Here is a 26,499-nt window from a genome sequence, read left to right as displayed (position 1 = left end):
CACCCAGGCGCCCCATTTCTTTTTTTCTGACTGCTTCTCTTAGTTCAGGTAGTTGCACTTGTGAGACTGAATCAGAAAGTAAGCAGGGCAAATAGATTCAAGTTTCAGATTTTAAGTTCTTCTGTTAATTCAAGATTTCAAGCAGTACAGTATTTTTTGTTGAGCTTTCAGCGCATAAAGTATTTTAGGACTATTATTATTCTGTGCTTTCTCAACAAAGTAAGAGGTTGGATTCCAAAATTAAGTAAACTAACCATTCTGAGCTTCTCCTTGTTATTGTTGCTAACATTGGTTAAGAACTAACACCTAGGAAAAGTTAAGGGGTTTGTTTTCATAGACATAGGGATATATGCATTTTATTCTATTTGGAAACTTGGTGACTGTTAAATATCAAGTTCTTTTTTATAAATTATTTTTACATTGCTAGAAGAGTTCCATGTACCTTTAAGTGTCCAGATGAAAAAGAAAACTACCCTATTATGGCAAACTTCCAATAATGTCTTGGGAGATTTTAATAAGTAGATCCTTTGTGATTACATCTCATTGTGAAATTTCAATGAAAGGAAGATTCCACTGTTCTGTACTTGAACTTGTTTCCTTTGCTTATTATAATAACCCTATAAGCTAAATGAGAAATTGTCTATTTGAGAGTACACATGGAAAGTTATGCAACTTCACAGAGTATAATTCTATATTGTGGTAACCGAATGTTAACATCCATTGTAGCCTCTCATTAGGTCAGCCAATTATTCAGTTGGTGCTTGCCCTAACTAACCAACTTAATTGTTACTGGAAAATTCATTTGCTATTAAAAATGATCAGAGTTCATTATTATAGAGATCAAATATCCTATGATAGTTTCTTTTGTTGGCAATCTGTTCTCTCTATAAGTAAAATAATCTCATGGTCTGTAGCTTAAAATTGTTATCACTTATTTACCTACTATAGTTACATTTCTTTAATCTTGTACTTGATATCGCAGCCTATATTATAAGAGGAGTCACATTGCTTCTGGCATTATTAAACGTAATATGTACCTTAATATTGGGTAAATTATTAGAAGCTTTCCCAGTCATTTAGTTACTGTCCTTGACTGCAGGTAGTATATTGTAATATGTTAAGAATTGTCAGCCAGCTGTATATCCTGTGTAATTTACTTACTCTAAACGTTGACATACCTCATCTGAAAAATGGGGATAAGGATAGTTGCTACTTTGGTTATTTGTCATGATTATATGCAATAGTTGCTCCAAATCAATTAGTTACTGTTAGTCCATGCTAACCAAAGAGCGAGTAATAATACAAAAAGAAGGCATATATTGGAAATACCTAATTTGAATTGGAAATAGGCTCTATGCATGGAGGTCTGCCCTTCTTTCCTTGGTCTCTCCTTTCCACTCTTACTACTGATGACATATTACATGCCAGGCACAGTGTTGGTGTAGAGACAGAAATGGGATATGGTCATTTCCTTCACTGAAATTATAGCCTAATAGAAGAACTTAAAGTTTAGTTTTAACATAACAAATACATTACCTTGTACAAGCACTTAGGAATATAAACACAAAATAAATACTCATTCAGTGACTCCATTCAACCAGAACTTACTATCTTCACAGAGACCAATATCCTGTGGTCATATTCTTGGGTGTTAGAAGAAAAGGCAGATACCAGGGGAGATAGAGGTTCATATTAGATTTCAGGAACCACTCAAGGATGAGAAAGTCATGTTTATTATACTTTTCAGTTTTGGGTGGAGAATAACCGTAACTGAAAGCTTAAACACGGGTGCATGATGAAGCACAATTGGTGTTTGTCTGTCTTCATTTGAGTGTGTAGAAAACTAATGAATATCCAGTGTGTAAGGATATAGGTACTTGCAGCATTTGAGTTACAGGAGTTAATTAGTAGAGACGAATAGTCAAGACTATGAATTATGAAACTATAAATATTTAACATATTAAGGTATATACTAATAAAATTATATTAATAAGTTATTTGTAAAAACTTATGGTTATTTTCCCTTTTTTCTTTCTTTCTTTCTTTTTTTTTTTTCCCTCCCCTTTTAGGGCATCTGCTACACCCAAGCCTGAGCCAGTTGCCGTGCAGAAGGTGTGTTTCTCATCTGGTATCACTAGGTACCACTTGATTGTCCCTCCTGAATCACTGTCATTTCCATTCTTTGTCTTAGGCCATACTGACAATTTATAGTTTCAATACAGTTTTCCTTACAGTTCTTTTCCTTTAAAGATTGGGGGGGAGGGGTGAGGGATGGAAATCAACACATTCTTAATTGACATTTATAATTATACCCATATTATTAAAACATGCTTTCTTTAGCCATATATTATCTAACTTATATCCATATTTCTTACATTCACATTCACTTTTATTTTGTCTATGTTTATTCACATGTTTTAAAGAGAGTAAAAAAAGTGGTTCCAGAAAATGAATGTCACAAGTCTTTGATAACATTTTATTAGTAATATTAATAGGTTTCTAATTACATTTTCAGTGTATTCTAGATTAGGTTATTGGCAAGTACCTTTTTTCTCTCATATATATTTTCAAATGGTCCCCAACCATTTTTCATACACAGCTGGCTTATATTTTGGGGGGTTTTCTCCTTAATTTTATTTGTGCCTTTCCACTGAATTACTTATATTGATTTGCTGAGACATAAGTTACTTCCCTCCTCCCAATTAGCTTTATTATTTCTACAAGATTAATTTAGATTACTTATTTTTTCTTAAAATGAAGCATAATAGGGCCACCCTTGTAGGTTTTTAAAAGAATTTGATTGTTCTTCTTTTGGGATGGTAGGGTGAGTAGGAATTTATTCTTGAATGTCACAGAAGCTTAACCTTTTGTTTTGTTTTGTTTTAAACTTAACACTTTGTTTGGGATAAGGATTTGCAAACACAAACTATGTTAATTTTAGGAGGAATTAATCTTTCTTAGTAATTAATGTTTCTTTGATAAACAACAAAGAAACATCCAAGATCATTTCTTTTTTTAAAACAACTATTAACTATTTTGGAAGAGGGAAAGAATTTTTATTCCACCTCTAAAGAATATCTCAAAACATTCCAGAGAGAAAAACAGGTGGATTTTTGAGATTTTTCTTTTAAGCAATATCTTTATTCAAAATAATCATTAGAATGTGCACATTTTTAGTTAGATGAGAAAATGATCTTTTCCTTCTGTTTAAAAAATATTTTTTATTAGGAGACTTAGAAATATGCTGTTTTTTTTCTGCGTGAATCAAATAATTGTACTCTGTGGTGTATAGTAATAAGGCCTCGATGACGGCTTTTTAATCAGTGGACATGTGATTACTGAGCATGTGCCTTTGTCTAGCACTGTGCAAGAATTCGAGGAAAGGGGGGTTATTACATAATTACTCTGGGGAGTAATTAAACATGTTTGAAAGATGGAATTAAATCAAGACTCTGGATATTCTAAAATAAATGTTTTGGTTAGCAATATTTTGTTTATTATGGGGTATTTAAAATTTTTTTCCTTTTGGGAAATTAAAGTGTCTGTTGACACTTACGATGGCATTTAGGCTTTTTGATAGTTTTCCTACTCTAGTTCCTAGATATTGTGAAACTTCTTTCATTTTTATATATATAAAAAAAAAACCCTCATCGTGTGCATCTGTGTTGTGCATGTTGGGATCAGTTGGCATGCATGTTACGCTCATTGTTTTTATGTAGAAACAAGTAAAATCAGGGCTGCTAACACGATTGTGTTTGTCTTTTTAAAAACTAGCTGTGTGTTCTTTTCAGTTCTATTTTGCATGTATTTGGTGTGTTTTTGTGTATGTTTATTTTTATTTTACATAGGGAGAACCTAAAGAAGTAGTTAAACCTGTGCCCATTACATCTCCTGCTGTGTCCAAAGTCACTTCCACAACCAACATGGCCTACAATAAGGCACCACGACCCTTTGGTTCTGTGTCTTCACCAAAAGTCACATCCATCCCATCACCATCGTCTGCCTTCACCCCAGCCCATGCGACCACTTCATCACATGCTTCCCCTCCACCCGTGGCTGCTGTCACTCCTCCCTCATTTGCTGCATCCGGACTGCATGCTAATGCCAGTCTTAGTGCTGACCAGCATTCATCTGCACTGAGCGCTGGTAAACCTGCAGTTAATGTCCCACGGCAGCCCACAGTCACCACCGCGTGTTCCGAGACTGCTCAGGAGCTAGCAGAGGGGCAGAGAAGAGGATCCCAGGGTGACATTAAACAGCAAAATGGGTAGGTGGCCAAGGGTGCTTTCTGCTCTTATCAAAACTCTTCTTTCAGGCAATTTCCGGGAGATAATTTACCCCCACACCCCATCAGCTGTTCTTGGAAGGAAAGAAGATAAAATTTTATTTGCTTCATTAACATGTAGCTTTATATTATATACATGTAGCACTTTCTGCAAGGCAATTATAGGTTAATCAAAACCTGAGTACTGCATTTTGACATGTTATGAACCATGTAACATACTACTCTGTAACTCTTTCTCCAAGTCCTGGTATAACGTGGAGCAGCTGGCACTTATAATGCAAGGCAGATCTTGAATCTTTCTTTCTCATTTTTTCCATCCTTTTATTAGTCACTGAAAGTTTAAACAGAGTGGTTACAGTTGTGTCAGCTTATGTATCTCATCCTAAGGAGAGAGGAAATGAGGAGCTTGTAAGAAGCTTTTTTTCTAAGAAGTAGTCTTAAGACAGAAAACAAATCTAGTTTTGACTCATGTCTACGTATGATGCATTAGCTTAGGTCAGATAGTCAGCAACATTCTTTTCAGATAAGCTTAAGCTAGAATTTGGTCTGTAAAAGCAAACAGTAATGACAGAACAATAGCATCGAAGGATACTTCCCAAACATCAGAAACAAATTAGAGGATGTTTTCATTGTAAAGGTTTTTCTAAAATGTGAATAGGTTTATGGAAGTGGACACTAGATGTTCAATGTCAGTGGAAGTTTTGAAAATCTATTCCTTATTATTTTTTTCCTTTTTGAGGCATTTAAAAGCATTGGTTGATGTGCATTTTCAGCAGCTTCCTTTATAGATGGTCGTCTTACTCTTTTTGGAATTCTGTGACTATACTTGAAGCCAAAGTCATTTTTGTAAAATCATTTTGATCACATTTATTGTGACAAAAATGTGCTTTAAAAGGAAAACAAAGGAAAATCATCTGCATGCATGATTTTTTTTTAACCAATGCCAGTTCCCAGGAAAATATAATTAAAATAATTGCGTGCATAGGTCCTTTCTGAGATAATCCCTTCCGAATGTTAATTCATGTAATGAAGGGGCTGTGCTTTCTGTAGCACCGCTGCCATGGCAACGTGGGGCTTTGAAAAGAAGGTGGCAGGGCTCCAGCCTGCTGCTGAGAGAAAGAGCAGGAGGTCTGGAAGAACAGCTACTGCTTCGAAAATACAGTTTTTGTGGTTGTGGGTGGCTTTTTAAAGTTTTGAAGCATATATTGAGGAAAATTAGTGTCCTTCAAAGAACATTATTTCTTCTTTTATTTGAGAAAGAGAAATAATATGTAGTGTTGAGGTGTGTTTGGTTGTGTTTTTTTGTATGTCCATTTCAAGACAATAGAATTTAGAGTGAGCAAAGTGGATATTCTTAGAAGAAAGATGCTGCCTGTCAAATTATTGGCCCCATAGAATACTCAAAGCAGAAATCTACTATGTTAATTAAATTCCCATTTCAGTGTAAAAAAGTCCGCTGGAAGAAGTGTCTGAACAAAAATATTTCTCCTCCTTACATTTCTTGAAATTTTATAAAATGGTCTTTTTCTTTTCTTTTTTTTTTTTTAAGGAAAAAAATCCAACTTTACTGATTCATATAAGATAGTCTTCATAGTGGAAACTTATACAGGTAAAAGTAAATTGAGGTATGGAAAAGTACTATATTTACAACATGAAAATATGAATAAGAAACTTAATAAAAACAACTTTATAATGAATAAGGAGCTTTATAAAAACAACTTTGACCCTTAAACATAAAATGATTTAAAGCTTATTATTTTTAAACTGAAACTGTAGGCAGTGGTGTATAGTAATAAGGCCTCGATGATGGCTTTTTAATCAGTGGACATGTGATTACTGAGCATGTGCCTTTGTCTAGCACTGTGCAAGAATTCGAGGAAAGGGGGGTTATTACATATTTTGCATCGTGAACAAGCAAGGTACTGCTTCACACTAGCAAACTGGGTATATTTAAAGATAGGTTGATTTCAGATGTTGTCCAGGTGATGGACAATGAACACTTGATTAGTCTGAAAACAAGTGTGGTGTCTGTGAAATTCTCAGACAGATTTGCAGTTGACATTTCTCTCACTGCATTCAGATTAGAGAAATCAAAGATAAATCACGCTTTTTACTAGTCAATGATCTGTCATTTTGAAGGATAGGTGTTTTGTGGTATTGGTGAATATATTTCCCTCATCAGGTAGCAAACTTTGTCTGAAATAATTGTCAGGAGTATTTACTAATTATGTGATTAGTACATTCATTTTTCATATTTTTGTAATGTTACAAAAGATATGCAATGTTGAGAGTTGTAACTTTTTATTAATTACTTTTTATTTTAAAAATAATACATGCCAGTAACCAAAAATTTAAGAGTTCAGAAGGGTATAAAGCTAAGTTCTTAAGTTGACTTTTTCCTCAAAGCAGAAAGATTATTAGTATTTAAGTGATTTTTTTTTAATTTTTTTTTAAGATTTTATTTATTTATTTGACAGAGAGAGATCACAAGTAGGCAGAGAGGCAGGCAGAGAGGCAGACAGAGAGAGAGAGAGGTGGAAGCAGGCTCCCTGCTGAGCAGAGAGCCCGATGTGTGGGACTCGATCCCAGGACCCTGAGATCATGACCTGAGCCGAAGGCAGTGGCTTAACCCACTGAGCCACCCAGGCACCCCTAGTATTTAAGTGATTTAAAGTCATTGGCCAGTTTGCCAAATTGATAGGTGTCTCACCCAAATTTATGTGGGATTAATTAAGATAAGACACAAATAAGTGTTTACTTGTTATGCATTACTACTGAGAAATTATTACTCATCATAAAGTGTAAAATCTGTAATTATATTGATAGTTTTAGAAGGTTTCTTAATAAAGCTATAGAAGTGCTCTTGTTCCTTCTTATAAATAATACTGAATAAGGCACTTTGTGAAATTTTTAATCTTTCTTCTACATATACAAATTATTGGTCTTGACTTGCTATTTTCCTTACTCCTCTCCCTCTTTACTCTACTTAGACCAAAATGGAACTTTGTATTCCAAACTGGAAGGGAAGCTATTTTGCATCAAGTAGTTTAAGTAATTTACCTTTTCTCTTTCCATATGCCTTGCATTATAATGTGCCACTGCTTTCAAGAGGTAAGTGCGTCATGTATCCTTTATTAATTTCAATTTTGTTGGACTGCAATTTCTTCTAACAGTTCCAATATGTCATATTGAAGAAACTGGTGGCCTTGGAAGATGCAAAGTATGATATCATAGTAATATTTTAAAATGCTTTTCTTTTTACAGAAAACACAAGTGACAAAGTTAGTATCCACATTACTGGAGAGGAAATATGGTGATTTATATATGAGTAAAGAGCATGAATGTGTCTGATTTTTGCAAAATTAACATTTTGCAAAACCGCTGTCATTAAACACAATTTAGTGTTTTCAATAAGTTTGGTTTGCATTGCTATGTTGTAGTGAATTGCTTTTTGGTAATAAATAATAGTATTTAACTTTTGCCATAAAATATATGTGGAGTTTGCTGTGTAGTGGTTTATAAGACATAATGCTTGGGGGAATGTAATTTGTGTCAGTCAAGACTGTTAAAAGACAAAGAGAAAGATACAAGAGAAAGCATAAACATACGTAGCACTAGCAAATAACATGTACAAAACTAAATTGTTTTCCAAATTCACATAACAAACCAGTGTTCCCAGGTAAAGTTTCTTAAGAACGTTTTTTATTTTTTCAGCAATGTTGCTGGAAGTTTTAGACCTCTACATGTGTAGAGGTACAGTTGTGTGACTCTAGATACAAGGTTTATACATACCTTTTGACATTAGCTAAGAGAAGTAGTTAGTGGCTTATTAAATGACATAGGTAGTTGGCATAGACATTGGGAATCACTGTGGAATACCCTTAAAACCTTGCTTTTGTGTCTGTTGGTCTTGATGGTACACTGACTGGTGATTAATAGCCTTAAAAATAGACAAAAATCACATTAGATAAATTAATTTTGTGTTATGATTAGTCTGAGCATGTGCTGAAATGTATCATCACAATGTAGATTAGAATTGAAAATACATAATATTTAACTATTTTAGGCATACCAGAGAATTAATGATCAGATTATTAGAACAACTTTATTCCAGTGTGGCTGTGGTCTCACTAATTGAATAGTTCCATGTTCCATACCCTTAGGAATATGGTACACCATGGTACTAGTGAAAGATCGCCAAGCCCTAATTTATTATTTAAATTCTTACACACAAAAATTTTGACTAGTTTTTAGAGTCCATAATAAACAATTTCACTTATAAAGGGGAAAAATTGTGCCTTGGAAAAATAAATATAAGCATGTAGATTAAATATATGTATTTTTAAATTCAGGATTCAGATTCATTAATTAGATATTACTATCCATTGTGCTAGGTGTTTATGAGTGGATTATGTGATTAATTCTCATTCAGACTTTGAACACTGAGAGGTACTTAATTTTCTCAAGTCATGCATTTGTAAGTGATTAAGATTCAAGCTTAGTTTTTTCTGAAGCCAGTTTGACATGCCTTCCTCTGCATTACCTGACTGTGATCCTGTTCTGTTACTTTGAACTAGTATTTGTTTTGAAATGGGTTGAAGCAGTATAAATGAATAATGTGCATAAACTACAGTTGGGTTTGATAGTACTTTTTTTGTTTTTAGTATCAGTTAGGGGATCTACCCTAAAAACAAATCTGTGTTTGTGTGGTTTTCAGAGTGTCTTTACATAAATTAAACTTACTGCCCTTATAAGAATTCTGAAAGAAAAAGAAATTATAACCATTTCACTGTTTGTAGTAAAGAGGGGCTTCTGTAGATTTCACCTTGTCCAGGGCAGAGGGCAAGTGGCAGCATAGTCAGGGTGAGGAGCCAGGTCTTCTCATTGTCACATTAGCACAAATGCCATTGCAGTGTATGATGCTCTATTCCACCTGGGCACATTTTCTGAAATGCTTGGAAATATTCATTTGATGTATACAAATTGGCATCTTTAGGTCGAAACCAATCTAGTCTCCATTTGTTGCCACTTACTACGCAATAGAACCAGTTCCCTCCCAACTTCATGTTGATACAAAACTTTCCCCCCTAAACTTAAAAATGTTTAACTATGTATCTAAAATTCTGTTCAGGGGAGGTTATTTTGAAAAACTGTTTCCCTGCTATTTAAAATCACAAGGCAGAGGAGAGTATGCTTTGGGTCGTGGCTACAGCAGAGTACATATCAATAAATGCTGAGATCAGCATACTCCTGCATCCCACCCCCCTTCAGTGAAACTCAGTCCTCTGTAGAGTTTATGAAACTGACTTTGATATATATCCAGGAAATACAGCTACACTGAGCAGTGTTAATATTAAAACTGTCACGAGGTCATAATGAATTGCTAGTTATTCTGACTAAGCTTCATTTCAGGATTGGTTCAGCAGTGTGTTGGCAAACTATGTACAGTTTATACTTCAGTCTTCTCTGTCCATAATGGTGTATAAATATATTTGTCTTTAATGATTCTACAATTAATAGGCTGTGTGAATGAATTATGTTTTGAGATCTTCCTTCTTTAAATGTTACTAGTATAGTTCCTTCACTATATCATATTAGGCATGCCTTTTTGAGCAATAAAAAATAATAGAAAATGAAAGCATGAATTCGTATGAATCAATATCAGACTTACTGGATTTGCTTGTGAATAAGCGTGGTAATGACAGAGGAGAGTATGAAAATTAAGTGGTAGCCCATTATTTATGATCCAGTATACTTCCTATATTTTCCGTCATAATCACATTTTTTAAAACTAAGAGAAAAATCAAATAGCATGCTATTTCTTTGTAGTATCTGTTTCAGGATAATTTTTTTTGGCTTTTTATGTTTTTATCTTACTCCAAGTTAACATACAGTTTCAGGTGTACAATATAGTGATTTTGGCAGAGGATTAAGTTTTTATTTTAATGATTCAGGATGATTTTTGTGAGATTGCATTTGCTATTAATACATACTTCACATGTTATGTGAGTGAAAGACTTTCTCTAATTTTAAGTGTTTCTAAAATGTTCTGTTTCTACATCTTACATCCAGTAATTATTTTATTCTCTCCCTTTTGTTAGGAACATAATAGAAATTTGGATTCATGCTAAAATGAAATAAATAAACCTAGAGATCTTTTTAAATAGTAAATCTTTCTCTGTTAACATATAACAGAATTTTTACTAATATTTGTTCATTTTTGTTTGTGTTTACATGTTTATTTTGAAGCATGGTGTTTATGTGTAATATCTTCATATGAATTCATTGTTTTGAATTTCATTATTTCATTTTTTATTTTCTTTTTTCTTTCTCTTTTTTTCTATCCCCCCCCCATTTTTTTTTTTTTTTTTTGCCTCTTATTTGTCCATTTTCCATTATCCTGGGAACATCAATGTCTTCTCTACTCTGTTACATATTTCTTGTGTGTATTATTCTTCCTTCAGTAACCCTGGCACTGTGTAAGTACCTAATCAATGGTTCCTTTTGTAATTTCATCATTGTCTCTAACTTTCCATCTTACTTTCAATTTAATACCACCAGCACACTTGGTTAATGTCTTCTTCATGCAAGAATTTTCAAATTTGTTAAGGAACCTAGGAAACATGTTTTTCATACTAAAGAATTTCTTCTAAATCAGTGGGTGTGTTTTCCACTTTGGCGGTGGGAAAAATCAGTAAGCTGCCCCTTCAAAGAGATAAGTATTGTAGACCGTGTATACTGGAGTTAGAGACATAGTTTTGGTCTCTCTTGTTTAGTATTTTTTAAAAATATGAATAAAGTTGCTAATTGTGAATATCTGTATTTTGAAATAAATTATTTGCTTTTGATAGTTAAATTGATGTTCTATCTCAAATATATTTTTAAAAAAATCATTGAGATGACTCTCTTCTTTATCACAACCATCAGAGTTTAGAGTATCAGAGCCAGAAAAGCTAAGTGAATGTTTAGAAACTTCATATCACTTAACACAGGGCCTTAAGCTGTGGTGAATATCAGAGATTCAGAGGTGTACCATGCTTTTTCCAAGTATGTTGTGGCTAAAACGTATTCTTAAGTGGTTCATTTTATTTTTACCAATGTACTTATTCTTAGCTTGACACCACTGTTTTGTACTTTTACAGACCAAACCTTTTGTAGAAAATAAAATAGTCTTATGGTTGAAATTGGCACCATTTAAGAGTAAACTGCATTCAGTAATTACAGAGAAATTTAAACTTTAAGTTGAGTAGCTAAATATGAAGTTTTTCAAGTAATTGCATAAGGTCTTGACCTTATGTCTGTTTGTTGTCTGTTTAGGAAATTATATCTTCTAAATGTAGTGTGTTTATGAAGTACTCTGTGTATTCTGATTTTTAAAAAATTCTCTCTCTCTCTCTTTTTTTTTAAGATTTCATTTATTTATTTGACAGAGAGAGATCACAAGTAGACAGACAGACAGGCAGAGAGTGGGGGGGAGAGCAGGCTCCCTGCTGAGCACAGAGCCTGATGTGGGCCTCAATCCCAGGACCCCGGAATCACGACCTGAGCTGAAGGCAGAGGCTTACCCCACTGAGCCACCCAGGCACCCCTGATGACCCATACCCTTAAAACATGCATTTCAAATAATGTTTTTAGTGATCATAAAAGAAGCCATTATGTAATCATTATTGTGCATTAGGTACTTTAGAGAACACTTTACATATATTATTGATCTTATTTATTCCTCAAAACAACTCTTTAAGGTAAATGCAGTCCCTTTTCCTCTGACGGGGAGAAGTTAAATGACTTGCACGAAACACCCACTAAGTGAAGGATGTCATGCTTGAAACTATTACTTGTCTGTTTTTAAAGCCAGTGTTGATGTTAATCCTATCATATTGTTCATTGGGTAAGAACACTTCTAGTATACCAAAACAGTTTTTGGAGTGTAACTTTTAAAATGACGGCAGTCCAGCGGCATTCTGATAGTACTGTGAGTTTGTAGCAAGGAGTTACACCCAGGAGGTTTTGACACTCACATCTGATACTCTTTCAGCACTTTCTCTGCTTGGATCTTATGGCAATAGTCTGCTAGTCCAGACTTAGGCTCCTTTATCTCTCCTGGAATTAGACTTACAGCTTTCAAAAGTTTGAGTTTGTCCTGTTTTGATGGGGAGGGGGAAGAGAACAGAGTATTCATTATGTTAGTAGATCTTAGGCCAAAGTATTAATGTATTTAATAAATTCCTTAATGTTTCTGCTTTGTTAATAGAAAAATGAATGTTCTTAGCAAACTCATAGTTCTTGAATTCTATAGTTTACAATCCCTTTCACACATATTATTTCGTGTAATGCTTAGAGCAGTGCCACTTTGTATTTGATATACTCATCTATAAATGAAAAGAAAAAGGCTCAGTGAGGTTGGCTTGTCCAGAAGTCACACATCTGGAAAGTCATAGAGCCAAGATTTACATCTTGGTGTTTTGATAAATTTATTGGTTTCCCATATACCACAGCTCTTATTCCCTACACTGACCCTGTACATAACTTTATTTAGAATGATGGATATCTACACATGAATGAGAAAGCTATAGAAAGTAACAGTTCTGACCCTTTTCAAAATTATGTTTGGAATTACTGACTTAGCCTATACTAAACCATTCCCGGGAATTACTGACTTAGCCTCCTTAGTTCCCAGGAGTAGTGAAGATACATTCCTTTAATTTTGTGAAAGCCAGTACATTTTGGGAATATGTTGATATTTAATGGTGGTTGCAAATATAGTCCATAGCTATGTTTAGTGAAGCATAAGATAGGTAGAAGAACAATACATGTAATTACAAAAAAATTTTTTTAACTGTGGACTTGGCAGTTCTCATTATTTTCCTTCTTTTCTTATTCTTTTCCTTTTCTTTATGCTGGAATCTCTCTTCTGCTGCCTTCTTCTGTCCATTAAAAGGAGAACCCCACCTAAACGGTAAACTTTCTTTTGGATAGATGCTTATATTATTTTATGTTAGCATATAAATGTCTTTTTTTTTTTTTTTTACTAGTTTCAGAAAAAGTCTATTACAGCAGGGCATCTTTTTAAAAAATCGAGGCTGAGTTCACTAGGAAAAGCAAAAGATATATTAAAAAAAGCAGTGTAAATTATAATTAATTTGGTAGAGGATATTTTATCCTTAATATGATTTAAAAATTTGTAATTCTTTCCTTCCTAGCCCACCAAGAAAACATATTGTGGAACGCAATACGGAGTTTTATCACATACCAACTCATAGTGATGCCAGCAAGAAGAGACTCATTGAGGACACTGAAGATTGGCGTCCACGGACTGGAACGACTCAGTCTCGTTCTTTCCGAATCCTCGCCCAGATCACTGGAACTGAGCATCGTAAGTGAATACCTAGGGATTGTAATATACAAATGTTCTTTGGCATAGAGAATAGCATTTAGACAGATGGGTAATTATTGGAAAACAGTAATTTTCCTGAGGCAGTTTGCTTTTAAATTATGCCATGCATAATATGGTTCACGTACATAAGCTAGCCCAGGAGAGTTGCATTGAAAAGTAGAGCAGTAGTAGCAGCAGTAGTAGTGCTGACCGTAGTACACAGCCAATGACAGCATGACATGGGATGTATTTTATTGTCTCTGCACAGCTTGACCATTTGATATTGACTGGTACAGGTAATTGCTCAAATGATTTTTCAAGTTAAAAAAAGTCAACTAATGTTGGGTATTACTTATTATATTTCAGTGAAAGAATCGGACACTGAAAATACAAAGAAGGCAAAGTAAGTTGTCCATTTCTTTGGTTGTATGGAATGCTTTCCTTTACATGAATGATCTCGCTTTATTTTTTCACATTTTCCAGTGTAGTGGTATGGCTTTTTGTCTTTGTAACTAGAAGCTAAGCATTTAACTTTGGTATCTTTGGTGGGACTTAACTGTGGGATTTAAAGACTTAGAGATTTTTGAATTAGTAGATACTATCTGCATTTCATGCAAGGTTAATTTCCTTTCATATTGAAAAAAGTGGGCAGAAGAGTATATTTGGGAGTGCTTTGCTAACGCTTTGGGTCTTCGTGAGTGAGTTGGTGTTGTCTTGTAGAAATTTTGTTTTTGGGCATAAAAATGGGTTTCCAAGAGGGCTCTGTGTATTAATTTCTGTGTTTATAAAAATGCTCTACCCTTAAAATCTTTAATGTAAAATTAAACTTTTAAAAAGCATGTTTTCTGCATGATGAACTAAGTGTAGAAACTTTTTCTTTCTCTTTCTTATGATTCTTCTATCACTTTTCTTTTCTTTTCTTTTCTTTTTTTTTTTCCACAGGGAAAAGATACCCCTTCACGTCTTTAGTCCCAAATACACAAAATTACGTGACTGGCACCATGAAGTTTCAGCACGTGCTCTTAACGTACAGTGATTTATGAGTCTTGCCCCCCAAGCAACCAGCACATAACCTTTTCATTCACTTTTTCTTTTTTTCCAACCTCACAGCAAAATCTGTATTAAATTTGCCTTACGAAAAAATAGAATCTTTTCTATACTTTTCTAACCATTTCCTGCAGTTGTAAAAAAGAGGAAGATTAACTTGTTTTGTGCTAGTTGGTAGCTAACAAATCTTAAACCAAGAGAGTAAAGTAAGGGACTCTGATCTGTTCAGTGGTCTTATATCTGTTTCCATTGTTATTAGGGTAGTAATGTTGGAAGAGGAACTCTATTTGAAGTTGAATTTGGTTGGTTGTGTAAAGCAGAGGCAGATGAGCAAATAATATTCTCATCTAATTTTGAAAATACACCCTTAATGTTACTACCTTTCCCAAGATTACTTTTAAATTCATTATTACATAATGTTCAAAGTGGGTTGTAAATTATCCTAAGTAAGCAAATAGGAGGAGGCAAGATAAAACAGAGAAGACTTTATTAGAATAGAGTTTATAATAGATTTGGGTATTTTTTTAAAGCAGGTATTATTTCAGGATGGCTATGAAGAGAAGGAGGCCCAGATTTGGCACCTAAAAAAGGGAAGAAGAGAATTCTGCCTCTATTTGCAGTGGGGAAATTGAGTGTTCTTTTAGTCTGGTTAGCTTCAAAAATCCCATTTTCTACCAAAAGAAATATTTCCAAACTGGTGGATGTTCTTAGGGTATAAACAACTTCAAGGCATTAACTAGTAAGAAATAGAAAAGATAACTTTGTTTTGTTTTTAAATGAACATAAAATAAATTATAAATGATTCTTTATGTGACATCAGAAATATTTTACTTAGTGACATAAACTATTGTGTGTTGCTGCTATTCTTAGGAAACTATATTTTGGGCAATACATGCAAGCTAATATCTGACCAGATATGCTTTCTGTTTTGTAAAATAATGTATTATACATTAGTTCTAAATTCAGTAATAAATGCATTTTGAAATTTGGAAAAGTACTGTAATAAAGTTGCCTTTAACTTAGCTTTGTAATTGTTTCTTGTTTCCCTGAAACCAGTAACAGTGCTCTCCGGGACTTGTTACACTATCACTTGGATAAAATAAATAATTCTCTGGACATTTCATTTGCAAGACATTTTTAATTTTGCAAGGCTGCTAGAATGAGTGTGGAGTATGACAAAGGCCCATTTTTTTTTTCTGAATTGTCATGTTATTTGACACAATACCTTATGTGAGTAACATAGAAAATTAGATTGTTGCACAACATAGCATTTGTCTTTGTGGAAAATGATTACTGGGGGATTTTGCCTGCATTCAAGGCATTTAAAAATTAACTTATATTATTATTACTACTATTTTTTATAAATGAGGTCTACTATACCCAGTGTGAGATTCAAACCCACAGCCCTGAGATCAAGTGTTGCATACTCTACTGACTGGGCCAACCAGGTGCTCCCGTTCAAGACATTTTTATTTTTCTGCATTTTTTTTTTCACTTTGATGTCACCATAGACTAGAACAACTACCTGGTAATTTGGAGAAACTAACATAAATTTCAGTTAATGTTTGATTACTATCTAAAATTTTGTACACAAAATGTATTTAAAGATCTAGGATTTATCTGTGCTTATTTCCACTGTACTTCGTAATTTAGTAAGGTTTCCCTCTTCTACTGTATCAGACACTGCTGTGGCTTTATGATCCTTACATCAATCCATTATTACTGTGTCTATGGCCTCCGTAAGAAAATATTCTTTCTTAGACCAGGCTTTCCTATACCTAATAATTCTCATCCATCTAAAAATATGATATTTGAAAGTAGATGGCATGAAATTCTCATGAAAATAAGCGGTAGGGTAGAGTAAACAAAATATTTCCCACCAAGCACCAAATTTCTAGAGTAACTATGTAGTTGAGAGAGAGAGCTACTAGAATGAGAATTTTAGGTAAATAAAAGACTTTCTCCCTAGTAAAGATAAGTGAACATGTATAGAACTTAATAAGATGTAATAACTACAGTTGAAAATAAGAATTTATTACCTCCCTGATTAAAAATAAGTACTTAATATCTCATTGAAAGCATTTACTAAGGTAAGTAGAGTGATCTATAGCTGAGTATGAGTATAAGTGTTCAGCCTGGATCACAAAAGACATTCCATTTGACCCATCAGAGGTTGAATTCCTGTGTTCAATTAATCATCTGGGACATCTTATATTCCTAGTTTAAAAGCTAGCCAAATATTGTAAAAGTTCCTTGCAAAAATATTATTCTAAGTCTAGTGACCTAATTTATAGCTTGTTTTTGTTTGTCTCTCTTATACAGACTTTCTTTATTATAAGCTTGTTTTTAATGTAGAATTTGAAAGTTAAGAATTTTCAACGTTTTTGCAAGGTTTTACCAATTAGAAAATGGAATGTCTCCCGCAAAGCGAATATTTTTGTTACCTTGAAAAATTTATTATTTATGGAAACAAATGCTCATTTTATACAGTCTTATGCCATTTAAGATGCCCATTAGGAAGACTCAGATAAAAATATTGTAGAGAACTTTTTTTTTTAAGATTTTATTTATTTATTTGGCAGACAGAGATCATAAGTAGGCAGAGAAGCAGGCAGAGAGAGAAGGAAGCAGACTCCCTGCTGAGCAGAGAGCCTGATGCGGGGCTCGATCCCAGGACCCTGGGGTAATGACCTGAGCTGAAGGTAGAGGCTTTAACCCACTGAGCCACCCAGGTGCCCCTGTAGAGAACTTATTTAATAAAAATTATGATATTAAGATAGAGAGTAACTGTCCTGTGTTATATTCAGATTTATTCAGAAATTTGTGTGAATTGATTTCCCCAGATTAAAAATCTTATAATTTTTTGCATCTCTGATTCATATTTAAAATCCTTTAAAAATCACAAATATCCATTTGTTGTCTGAGTTATTCTTCTATGTGAAATAATTACTTAAATGCCAGGCACAGATATGTACTAGGAGTTAAATAATGAGTAGCAGATAAATACATAAACAAGGTGATCTGAGGTAAATAAATTAGTATAAAGGAAATGTGGCCCACACATGGAGGGATTCCCTAGGATTTGTGGACCTCTGAGGAGATAACCTTAATGCCATCACCTGAGAGAGGAAGAAGAGTCAGCCATGCGATGACTTTGGGTCTCTGTTCAAGGCAGATGAAGTGGGTGTGGAAACCCTGAGGTGAAAAGGAACATGGCAAGTATACAGAACAGAACAGAAGGGGCAGTATAGCCAAAATACAGTATATGATAGGAAGCACGATTTAAAGATGTAATATGTATATTTGTATCTTATATTTCCCGTATTATCCACAGCATTTTGAATAGGAAGTTGTCTTCGATCTAACCACTTTCAAGAAAAACTTAAAAATGAAGAACTAAGGAGGTTTATTAAAATTTTATCGAAGCTAAATAAAGTACATTCATTTACTTAGTGTTGCTCTTGGCGTAGTTATCATTTTTATGCTTTTCCCATTAGACCCAATGAAGACTTATGAAAAGGAGGCATCATTATAGTATATGTTGGTAATGCATTAGTAGAGATCAAAATGCCCTGTAAAACACACATAAAGACATTTATAAACAACACCTCTAATGTGTAGAAATTAGACATAAAGTACCTTCATTCATAATTTAGGGATGACTTTGAAAGTTTAGTTCTGTCCATAAAAACATATCAAGAATTGTTTGAACTCATTCCTTGTTTGTCCCATTCAAGAAAAATACTTAAACCAAGTAAATATTTCCTTGTTCATTCTTTCCAAAATAGATGTCATTAATACAGAATGATAAGCAAGGAATGATAACTTCTGAGTTTGAGACTCATAAGTTTCTGCCCCTGAGTTTCCCACTTCTTTAAAATAAGGAAGTTTTTCAGTGGTGGACACTGTGAAGCCCTTCCAGAGACCACCTCAGTGCAGGACTTGATACCACTGTTGGTGTGTGTGTGTGTGTGTGTGTGTGTGTGTGTGTGTGTGTGTGTGTGTAGGGGGCAGATAGCCTTCAGGGGTCAGCCCCTTCACATGTCACCTCAGCAGCAGATGCCCTTCCTCCAAAGCAACAGTTCATGAGCTGACTGGAGGGGTGTAAGGCTGAAGTGAAAAGCCCCTGACCATTTCAGTCTCTGTAGAGATAACCTGGCTCTTGTAGATTCCAGCTTGGTCCTGAGTTGTGTGGAGTCTTCTCATTTCTTCATCTCCCCATCATTTTCTCTGTCTTTGTCACTTCTGATCCCTTCTCCTTGAATTTTCAACCCAGATCACAAACAGCATTTAGGGAAACCCTTAAAATGAAAGATCATGTTCGTGCAGCCAGCAAGGTATATGGAAGTTGAAAAGAGGTCACATTACTTCTCCTGCCTTGAGTAAAGGATGTTTTTTAGGTAATTGCAAAGAAGCATTCTGGGAGTAATGAGTTAGTAAAGCAATTTAGAAATCAGATGTAGTCAAGGCTATATGAATGAATCAATGAAAAGCTTCAAAGTGGAAAATTAGGATGAACTCTGAGTAAATGTAATAAACTCTGACAAGCAGCACTTAACAAAATATTACTATGATTTTGTATGTTACAAATTTTCCATATGTAGCATTTTAGAATAAACTGTATTAGCCATTTACTCAGTCACTTAATACATTTTATTTGAACACATCTGCTGTTTTCTTCACATCCATAAAAGTTTACTTTCTGTTTTCTCTTGGGGGAGTTGCTGCTGAGTAGCAGCATAGTAGGAAATGTGTAGGGGGAAAATACAGATCTTACAGGGCCAGGAGGATGCTAGTGAGGGCTAAGGATGCTAAACGTCTTGTAATGCTCTGAATAATTTCACAGAATGAAGTGTGATCCTGCCCCAAATGCCCTTGGTGTGCCAGTGAGAATGACTGGGCTGAGGGCAAATCCTCCCTCTTCCAAGATACTCTCATTCCTTCCTACAGTTCCAGCCACACAGACTCACCCACAGTGTGCCACCTCCATCTTCCATAGTGGCAGTAATCTGAAGTAATATACTATGTAATTTCTACCACTCCTTCCCTAATTTGAATTGTAGATCTTATTCTATATGTCATAAATCTTCAACTAGAGTATGAGCTCTTTGAAGCTAAGAGTGTTAGTATAATAATATAAATTGGAAGGAAAAGGCATTCTTTTTTTTTTTTTTAAGATTTTATTTAATTTGGTGGGTAGAGATCACAAGTAGACAGAAAGGCAGGCAGAAAGAGAGGGGGAAGCAGGCTCCCTGCTGAGCAAAGAGAGATCATGACCTGTGCCAAAGACAGAGGCTTGAACTCACTGATCCACCCAGGCGCCCCAGGAAAAGGCATCCTAACAGGCATAGTATTTCTTTCTAGATATAACTGTAACTAAGTAAAGCTTTATACAGTCAATATATAAATGGACATTTAATATAAATATATATAAATAAAATAAATACATAAGTAGTACAAATATAAAAAATATTAGGACTGTAAGATTCATCTCTGGTGAACTAATTCTTAAATTAGAAATATACTGTATTAGTCAGCTCGGGCTGCCACCTAGATACCACAGACTAGGTAACTTAAATGACAGAAATGTATTTTCTAACAGTTCTAGAAGTTAGAAGTCCAAGACCAAGGTGCTATGCAGGTAGATTTCTGGGAAGTCTATTCTGTCTGGCTTGCAGATGACCACCTTCTTCATGTGTCCTCACATGGCCTTTCCTCTGTTGACACACACAGAGCTCTGGTGTCTCCTCTTCTATAGGAATATTAATCTTCTCATATCAGGGACTCACTTTAATGACCTCATTTAACTTGAATTACCATCTTGTAGGCCTTATATCAGAATACTGTCACACTGGAGGGTTAGGGCTTTAACATATGAATTTTGGGGGGAAACCATTCAGTCCATAATCGATACCAGTGGCCTTTTGGTACTAATATCAGTTTGGCAGGTTAGGATCTAAAAAATGTTATTCTTAAGTAGAATCACTGACTTGGACTCAGAAGAATTGTTGTTAATCTCTGTTGTGCTGCCTCTTTTTCTTTTGGATTACAGGTGTTTTTCTCCCTGCCCTATATGTCTAACTAGAGTATAAGCTCTTTGAACACAAGTGTTTGCATATCCTTACCATATGTGGCACTAGTTAGCACTAACTAATGGTTTCTGATTGCATATAAATGCATATTTCTCCAATACCTTAGTTGTTAAATATTAGGGAAATTTTTAGCAGCATGGTAAATGTAACTTTTAATTGAACATAAATTCAGTGTAAGTCAAGTTTTTATAAAAATCAAGGCATTAATATTTGTATTCTAGGTAAAGTGGAACCATACCTTAGTTGCTTCAAAGGAGAATTGTTGTGCATTGGCAACCTGATTGGCAAAAGTGTTGATGCTTTCTCTCTTCTGTTATCACTTGGTTAAATGGTTATGGAAGATACTTTCTAAAATATGAAAAATTTGTTTCTTAATCCATCTTCCTTTGTGTTTTTGATCTTTTTCAGCATGACTAGCTTAGTACTCGTGTGATATGACAATACCTGACTAATTTTAGAAATGGGTGTATGAAATGCCTAGTACTCTGGAAAACCCAGAGTTTTTTTATTACTAAGGAAATGAAGTTTGAGGTTAAAGAGTCTAATCTGCAACATTGACTGAAAAGAAGCAACAGCTATATTATCAACAGCATATTAATGTGGAAAGCTAATAATAATACGTGATTTACCAGAGTAGAGAATTATGGGGGGCTATAGGAGATTTCACTGAGGGGCACCTGGGTGGCTCAGTCAGTTAAGAGTATGCATGCCTTCAGCTCAGGTCATGATCCCCAGGTTTTGGGCTGCCTGCTCAGTGGGGAGCTGGCTTCTCACCACCTCCATTTGTTCTCATTCTCTCTCTCAAATTTTTTTAAAAAAGGAAATTTAATTGAAAGATAACTTTAAAAAAATTTATATTTATACCTAAACTACATCATTGTGTCAACACCATACAATTTATCTTAAGTTAAAGGGTGATTTTCTTGATCTCACCATCTTTTCAGTTTCTATTATAAAGTAAAATAATTTATTTAATAAGCAGTTTTAAAATTTTCATACTTATAGAGGCCTATATACATAAGTAAAAAATAGCATTTTGATTAGCAAAAAGATATATAAAATTATGATCAGAATATATTTTATCAGTCTTTTACCTCTCTTGCTCAAGTAATGGTAGTTTCTGATTTTTCATATATTATGGTAAGAATAATGTATGATAGGAGTTTTAAATTTTCAAAGACTTAAAATATCCTTCAAGGGAGTAGTAACTGCCTCTCCCTTTGGTAGGAAAATAGTTCAAACTCTAGTCACCAATTAAATTACACAAAGCAATGAAACAGTACTAGGGGGGAAAATCCTCTGTGTATGGGCCGTCCTGTAACACTAAGTTAATGTCTACATGCTTTCTAGCTGAAGGCTGTCAAAACAGATTTTAAGTTACTTCCTGAATAGAAACCTATCATTTTTGTACATCCATCAACTTTAGAATACAGAAATTTCATAAAGATTTCCAAACATACTCTTTTTATAGCAGGTTTTAAAAATAATTTTAGTTTGTTCACAGATGTTCTGGTACCCCACATAAAATAGTTTCGTGAAGAAACAGTTGGCTGACCTGAGCCAGGTCTTCCTTCAGTTGCTGTTTCACAAATATACTGGGCTCCCGTTGTTTATCCTTTTTGAGACACGTCACTTGAGTAAATTACCTAAAACTTATTCTTCATAAAAAGAAATCAGGGATCACTCCCTAGTCTCATATTCCCATATTTATATATTTTTTTAAAAGATTTTATTTATTTGACAGAGATCACAAATAGGCAGAGAGGAAGGCAGAGAGAGAGGGGGAAGCAGGCTCCCCATTGAGCAGAGAGCCCGATGTGGGGCTCCATCCCAGAACCCTGGAATCGTGACCTGAGCCAAAGGCAGAGGCTTTAACACATTGAGCCACCCAGGCGCCCCTCCCATATATTTTTACGAAGTGTAAGAACAAGTGGATTTGCTCAAAAATGCACAACACAAAGGCATCCATAACAGAGTCTTTTTTTTTTTTAACTTATTTTTATTAACATATAATGTATTATTTGCTCTAGGGGTACAGGTCTGTGTATCATCAGGCTTACACATTTTACAGCACTCACCATAGCACATACCCTCCCCAGTGTCCATAACCCAACCACCCTATCCCCACCCTTTCACCCCCCAGCAGCCCTCAGTTTCTTTCATGAGATTGAGTCTCCTAATTTTAAAAAATAAAAATAGTAACAGATAGAATCTCTTAGTGCAGAGTACATTTGTCAACCTAGAAAAAAGTCCATAGGTCCAAAAAATGGGTATGTAACCAAGCACTAATTTTTGTCTATTGCAAAATGTGGAGTATTTGAATTTATCTCATTTCCTTTTCTACTGGTGGGTTATACTGTCCTATGCAAATGCTGGTTTGGTGACCACTGTATAATGTAAAGATCGCCATCTATTGAATATAAATGGTTACTACACTTCAGTTACTTAATGAGAAGTACTTTAGAATCATTGAAGGAAGTAACATAGTTTCTATCTACTCTGTATTTTCACACAAAAATTGTTCATTACTCTGTTTAACTCTGGAAATACTTGTCTACTTTCTTAAATTAATCTGGGAAGACTACCACTTACAAGTATTTTTTAAAAATAAAAATCAATATTTTTGATAGCAAAAATTGACTTTCATGGTCTCAATGCTCATTGTTGAAAGATATAAACAAACAAAAATCATCCAAATCCAGAGGTAAATATGGAAAAAATTTTGGTTTATTTACATTCTGGAGATGCCTGAATGCACTAAGTTCCTTAGAAGTTTTATCAGACCACCAGTACTATTCGGATAAATTCTTTCTGCTTCACCTGTATGGAGGTAAATCACATTGAAATTATTTTATTGAATTAAACCAGAAAGTAAAAGGAACTTACCGTCTTGATTAAAAGTCACTACTGTTGAAGGCTCCTCCTATAATGAACTTTACTTTTATTTTTTTAAGATTTTTTATTTACTTATTTGACAGAGGTCACAGGTAGGCAGAGAGGCAGGCAGAGAGAAAGGGGGAAGCAGTCTCCCCACTGAGCAGAGAGCTCGATGTAGGGCCTGATCCCAGGACCCTGGGATCATGACCTAAGCCGAAGGCAGTGGCTTTACCCCACTGAGCCGCCCAGGTGCCCATGTAATGAACTTCTTAATTTCAAAAGATGTCACAACTTAAAGAACATTGGTGATAGGCAGTCTTCATCCATGATGGAAGGCTTAATTTTTTATCCTTTGTCACTATTCAATTTTTACATATTTTAGTCACATTGAAAGTTTCAGGAGACCAGGTTTTTCTACCTTTACGTTCTGTGAAGGTGTGTTGATTATGATAGTATGATTTTATAAAAGAAAATTAAAGAAATATATTACATAATGTATAAAACACATGACAGATATGGATATTTAGGCATTTCAATTTTCCATTTCTTAGTCAAATTGAAGAAGTCCTTTCAAATTAAATTAATCTTAAAAGCAAGCTCAACAGTTTATGTCTCTCCTTTTGTTTTTCTTTATTTTTATGACTAGTAACAGTATGTTGAATGCTGCTTCTGTGTGGTTTTTTGAGAGGTGTTCACCTCCAAGTTGTACCTAATTAATTATCCTGAAGAGTCTGCATTTATTTCTTTGAATAGAGTGTGTTAAAGCTAGGATGAAATTTATGCAATTTTTGGATTAGAGGTACATATTTATTTTGTCTTTTAACATACTTTATTCTTTGTCCCAATATCCTAGTAATTCATGAGAAAAAAATTTGAGAATAAGTTTCTGAAAGATTTTAATTAATAAGAAGTAACAGTTTTAAACAAACTTGGTGGACTCAAATTTATTCTTTGCTTACTACAATGGCATCAAGTATCGGTTATTAAATGAGCAAATTTCTTAACAAAGATACTGAAACAGTACCACATGCATGTTAAGAAAATGTACATTCACACACACAAAAATATTTAAATATGAAAAATGAAATGACCAGACAACATTAAGAGAGTAAAAAAGTGGTGTTGTTAGGGGTTACTGTAAATTAACAAATGCTCATTGTTGAAGGATATAAACAAGCAAACAAAAGTCACCCAAACCCAGAGATAAATACTGAAAAAGTTCTGGTTAGTTAGTTTACATTCTGGATCCCTCCAGAATTAAATTCCCAAATAGAAAGGCATTCTAGATGAGCTCCCAGTGGTCTGTTTTTCTCAATGGTTTATAACCCAACATTTAAAGAACTTACAGAAGAGATTTGGTAAGTAACACTATATGCATTAAAAAAAAAAAAAAAAATCCAGGAGAATGGGAAAGAAAGTAGAAGACTAGGAACAGGTAAATGTACTATTAAGTTTCAAAGAAGAAAAAAAACTTCTAAACTGTAAACTAGTTTGAACTTGATGTCACCTGGAAAAAAATCTAGAAGACATTTTTAAAGCCTTGCCAGTGAGCACCAAGAAAAGGAGAGAATTGCCAAGACCCAGAATTAAGTTCTCAAGAAACACATCACACCGAATTCAACACATTTTTGGTAGATTGGGGGAAATATTAAGTTTTAACAAGTCATCAAAGAAAGGCTCTTAAGATCCCATTGAATTTAATAATGAAAATGATTATCAAATTTTTAGATTTATATTAAGTTGAAGGAGTTGAACAAAGGATATTGTTTTAAAGGATCAATTCATGAGTTGGATGAGGGCTTCTACAACTTACTTCCTAAATTTGTGGCTATCCCAAAGTGGGGAGGGATGGCACACATATTCCATAACCAGATCATCCTTTGAACATATATTAGGAGTCTAAGACCCAATGTTGTAGGAGAAAGAAAAAAAAATTAATATAGTTATGTGTAGTTTGGGTCAAATAATTTTTCTCTTCTGGGACATAGTTGGTGGTAGGGATGGATAAAATTAACAAAAATAAATGTAAAAAAATTAGGAATTTTAGAAAAAAAGTAAACCCAATGTAAGTTAGTCATGTCCTATGACTCTCAAAATTATGAGGCAAGCAATAGTTCGGTTCTACACTTAAAAAATTTCACCTGGCAAATTATGATTAATTCTTGGCATTAATGTCTGATAATTATGTAGGTAATCCCAAGAAAGTAAACTGAAAAATCATGGGACAGTTAAGCTATTTGGGTCAGAAGTATTTATGAGTAATTGATTTCAGTTGATAATAGGGGCTAGTTCCTTGACCTAAATCTACAGCTATGTCTTCTTCCTCAAACATTCTCATTTAGTCTCAGACTTGAGTGATCCCTGCTCATGTTTATTATATTATATATGCATATAATAAATCCAGCAGGTGCTTATGAAATACTTATCATCTGCTACTCACTATTGTAGATGGTTGGTTTATAACAGAGGCAAGGCTCTGTCATGGATTTATCATCTCGTGGAGTAGACATGCAATAAAAAAGCAAATAATACAGTTTTATGTTGTGATGTTCTATAAAGAAATAATATAGGACAATATGAGTATAGTAAGGGGAGGTGGGGAAAAGAAAACTGGGTAGGGAAAAGAAAACATGTGAGCTAAAACACGAATGATCTGAAGGAGTTAACCATGCACATATACAGAAGATAGGCTCTCTAGGCAGAGGGAACAGCAAGTGCAAAGGCCCTGAGATAGGATTCAGCTTGGTGTGTTTAAGGATCTGAAAGAAGTCTACTATTACTGGAGCATAGTAAATAAAGGAGAGAGTGATAAGAGATTGAAGTAG

At 34.3% G+C, this 26,499-nt stretch overlaps 1 protein-coding gene across 15 annotated transcripts in view; it reads left to right on the top strand.

Moving 5' to 3' along the window:
- Positions 1-26,499, top strand: part of PDLIM5 (PDZ and LIM domain 5) — a 201,138-nt gene that overhangs the window by 110,382 nt on the left and 64,257 nt on the right. For 4 of the 15 annotated variants that reach the window (XM_059172596.1, XM_059172634.1, XM_059172602.1 and 1 more), the window contains 5 exons: positions 2,070-2,112; positions 3,849-4,267; positions 13,224-13,241; positions 13,486-13,658; positions 14,025-14,061. In XM_059172596.1, coding sequence (XP_059028579.1) covers positions 2,070-2,112; positions 3,849-4,267; positions 13,224-13,241; positions 13,486-13,658; positions 14,025-14,061 — 690 coding nt within the window. Of the gene's footprint in view, positions 1-2,069; positions 2,113-3,848; positions 4,268-7,549; positions 7,567-10,749; positions 10,765-13,223; positions 13,242-13,485; positions 13,659-14,024; positions 14,062-14,600; positions 15,728-26,499 lie in introns of those variants that run through there. The other 11 variants (XM_059172623.1, XM_059172648.1, XM_059172639.1 and 8 more) reach the window with 6 other exon arrangements.

Source organism: Mustela lutreola, chromosome 1 (assembly GCF_030435805.1).
Source record: "Mustela lutreola isolate mMusLut2 chromosome 1, mMusLut2.pri, whole genome shotgun sequence".
NCBI lineage: Eukaryota > Metazoa > Chordata > Mammalia > Carnivora > Mustelidae > Mustela > Mustela lutreola.
The sequence above is the reverse complement of the archived record's forward strand: the minus strand, read 5'-3'. Positions and strand labels throughout refer to the sequence as shown.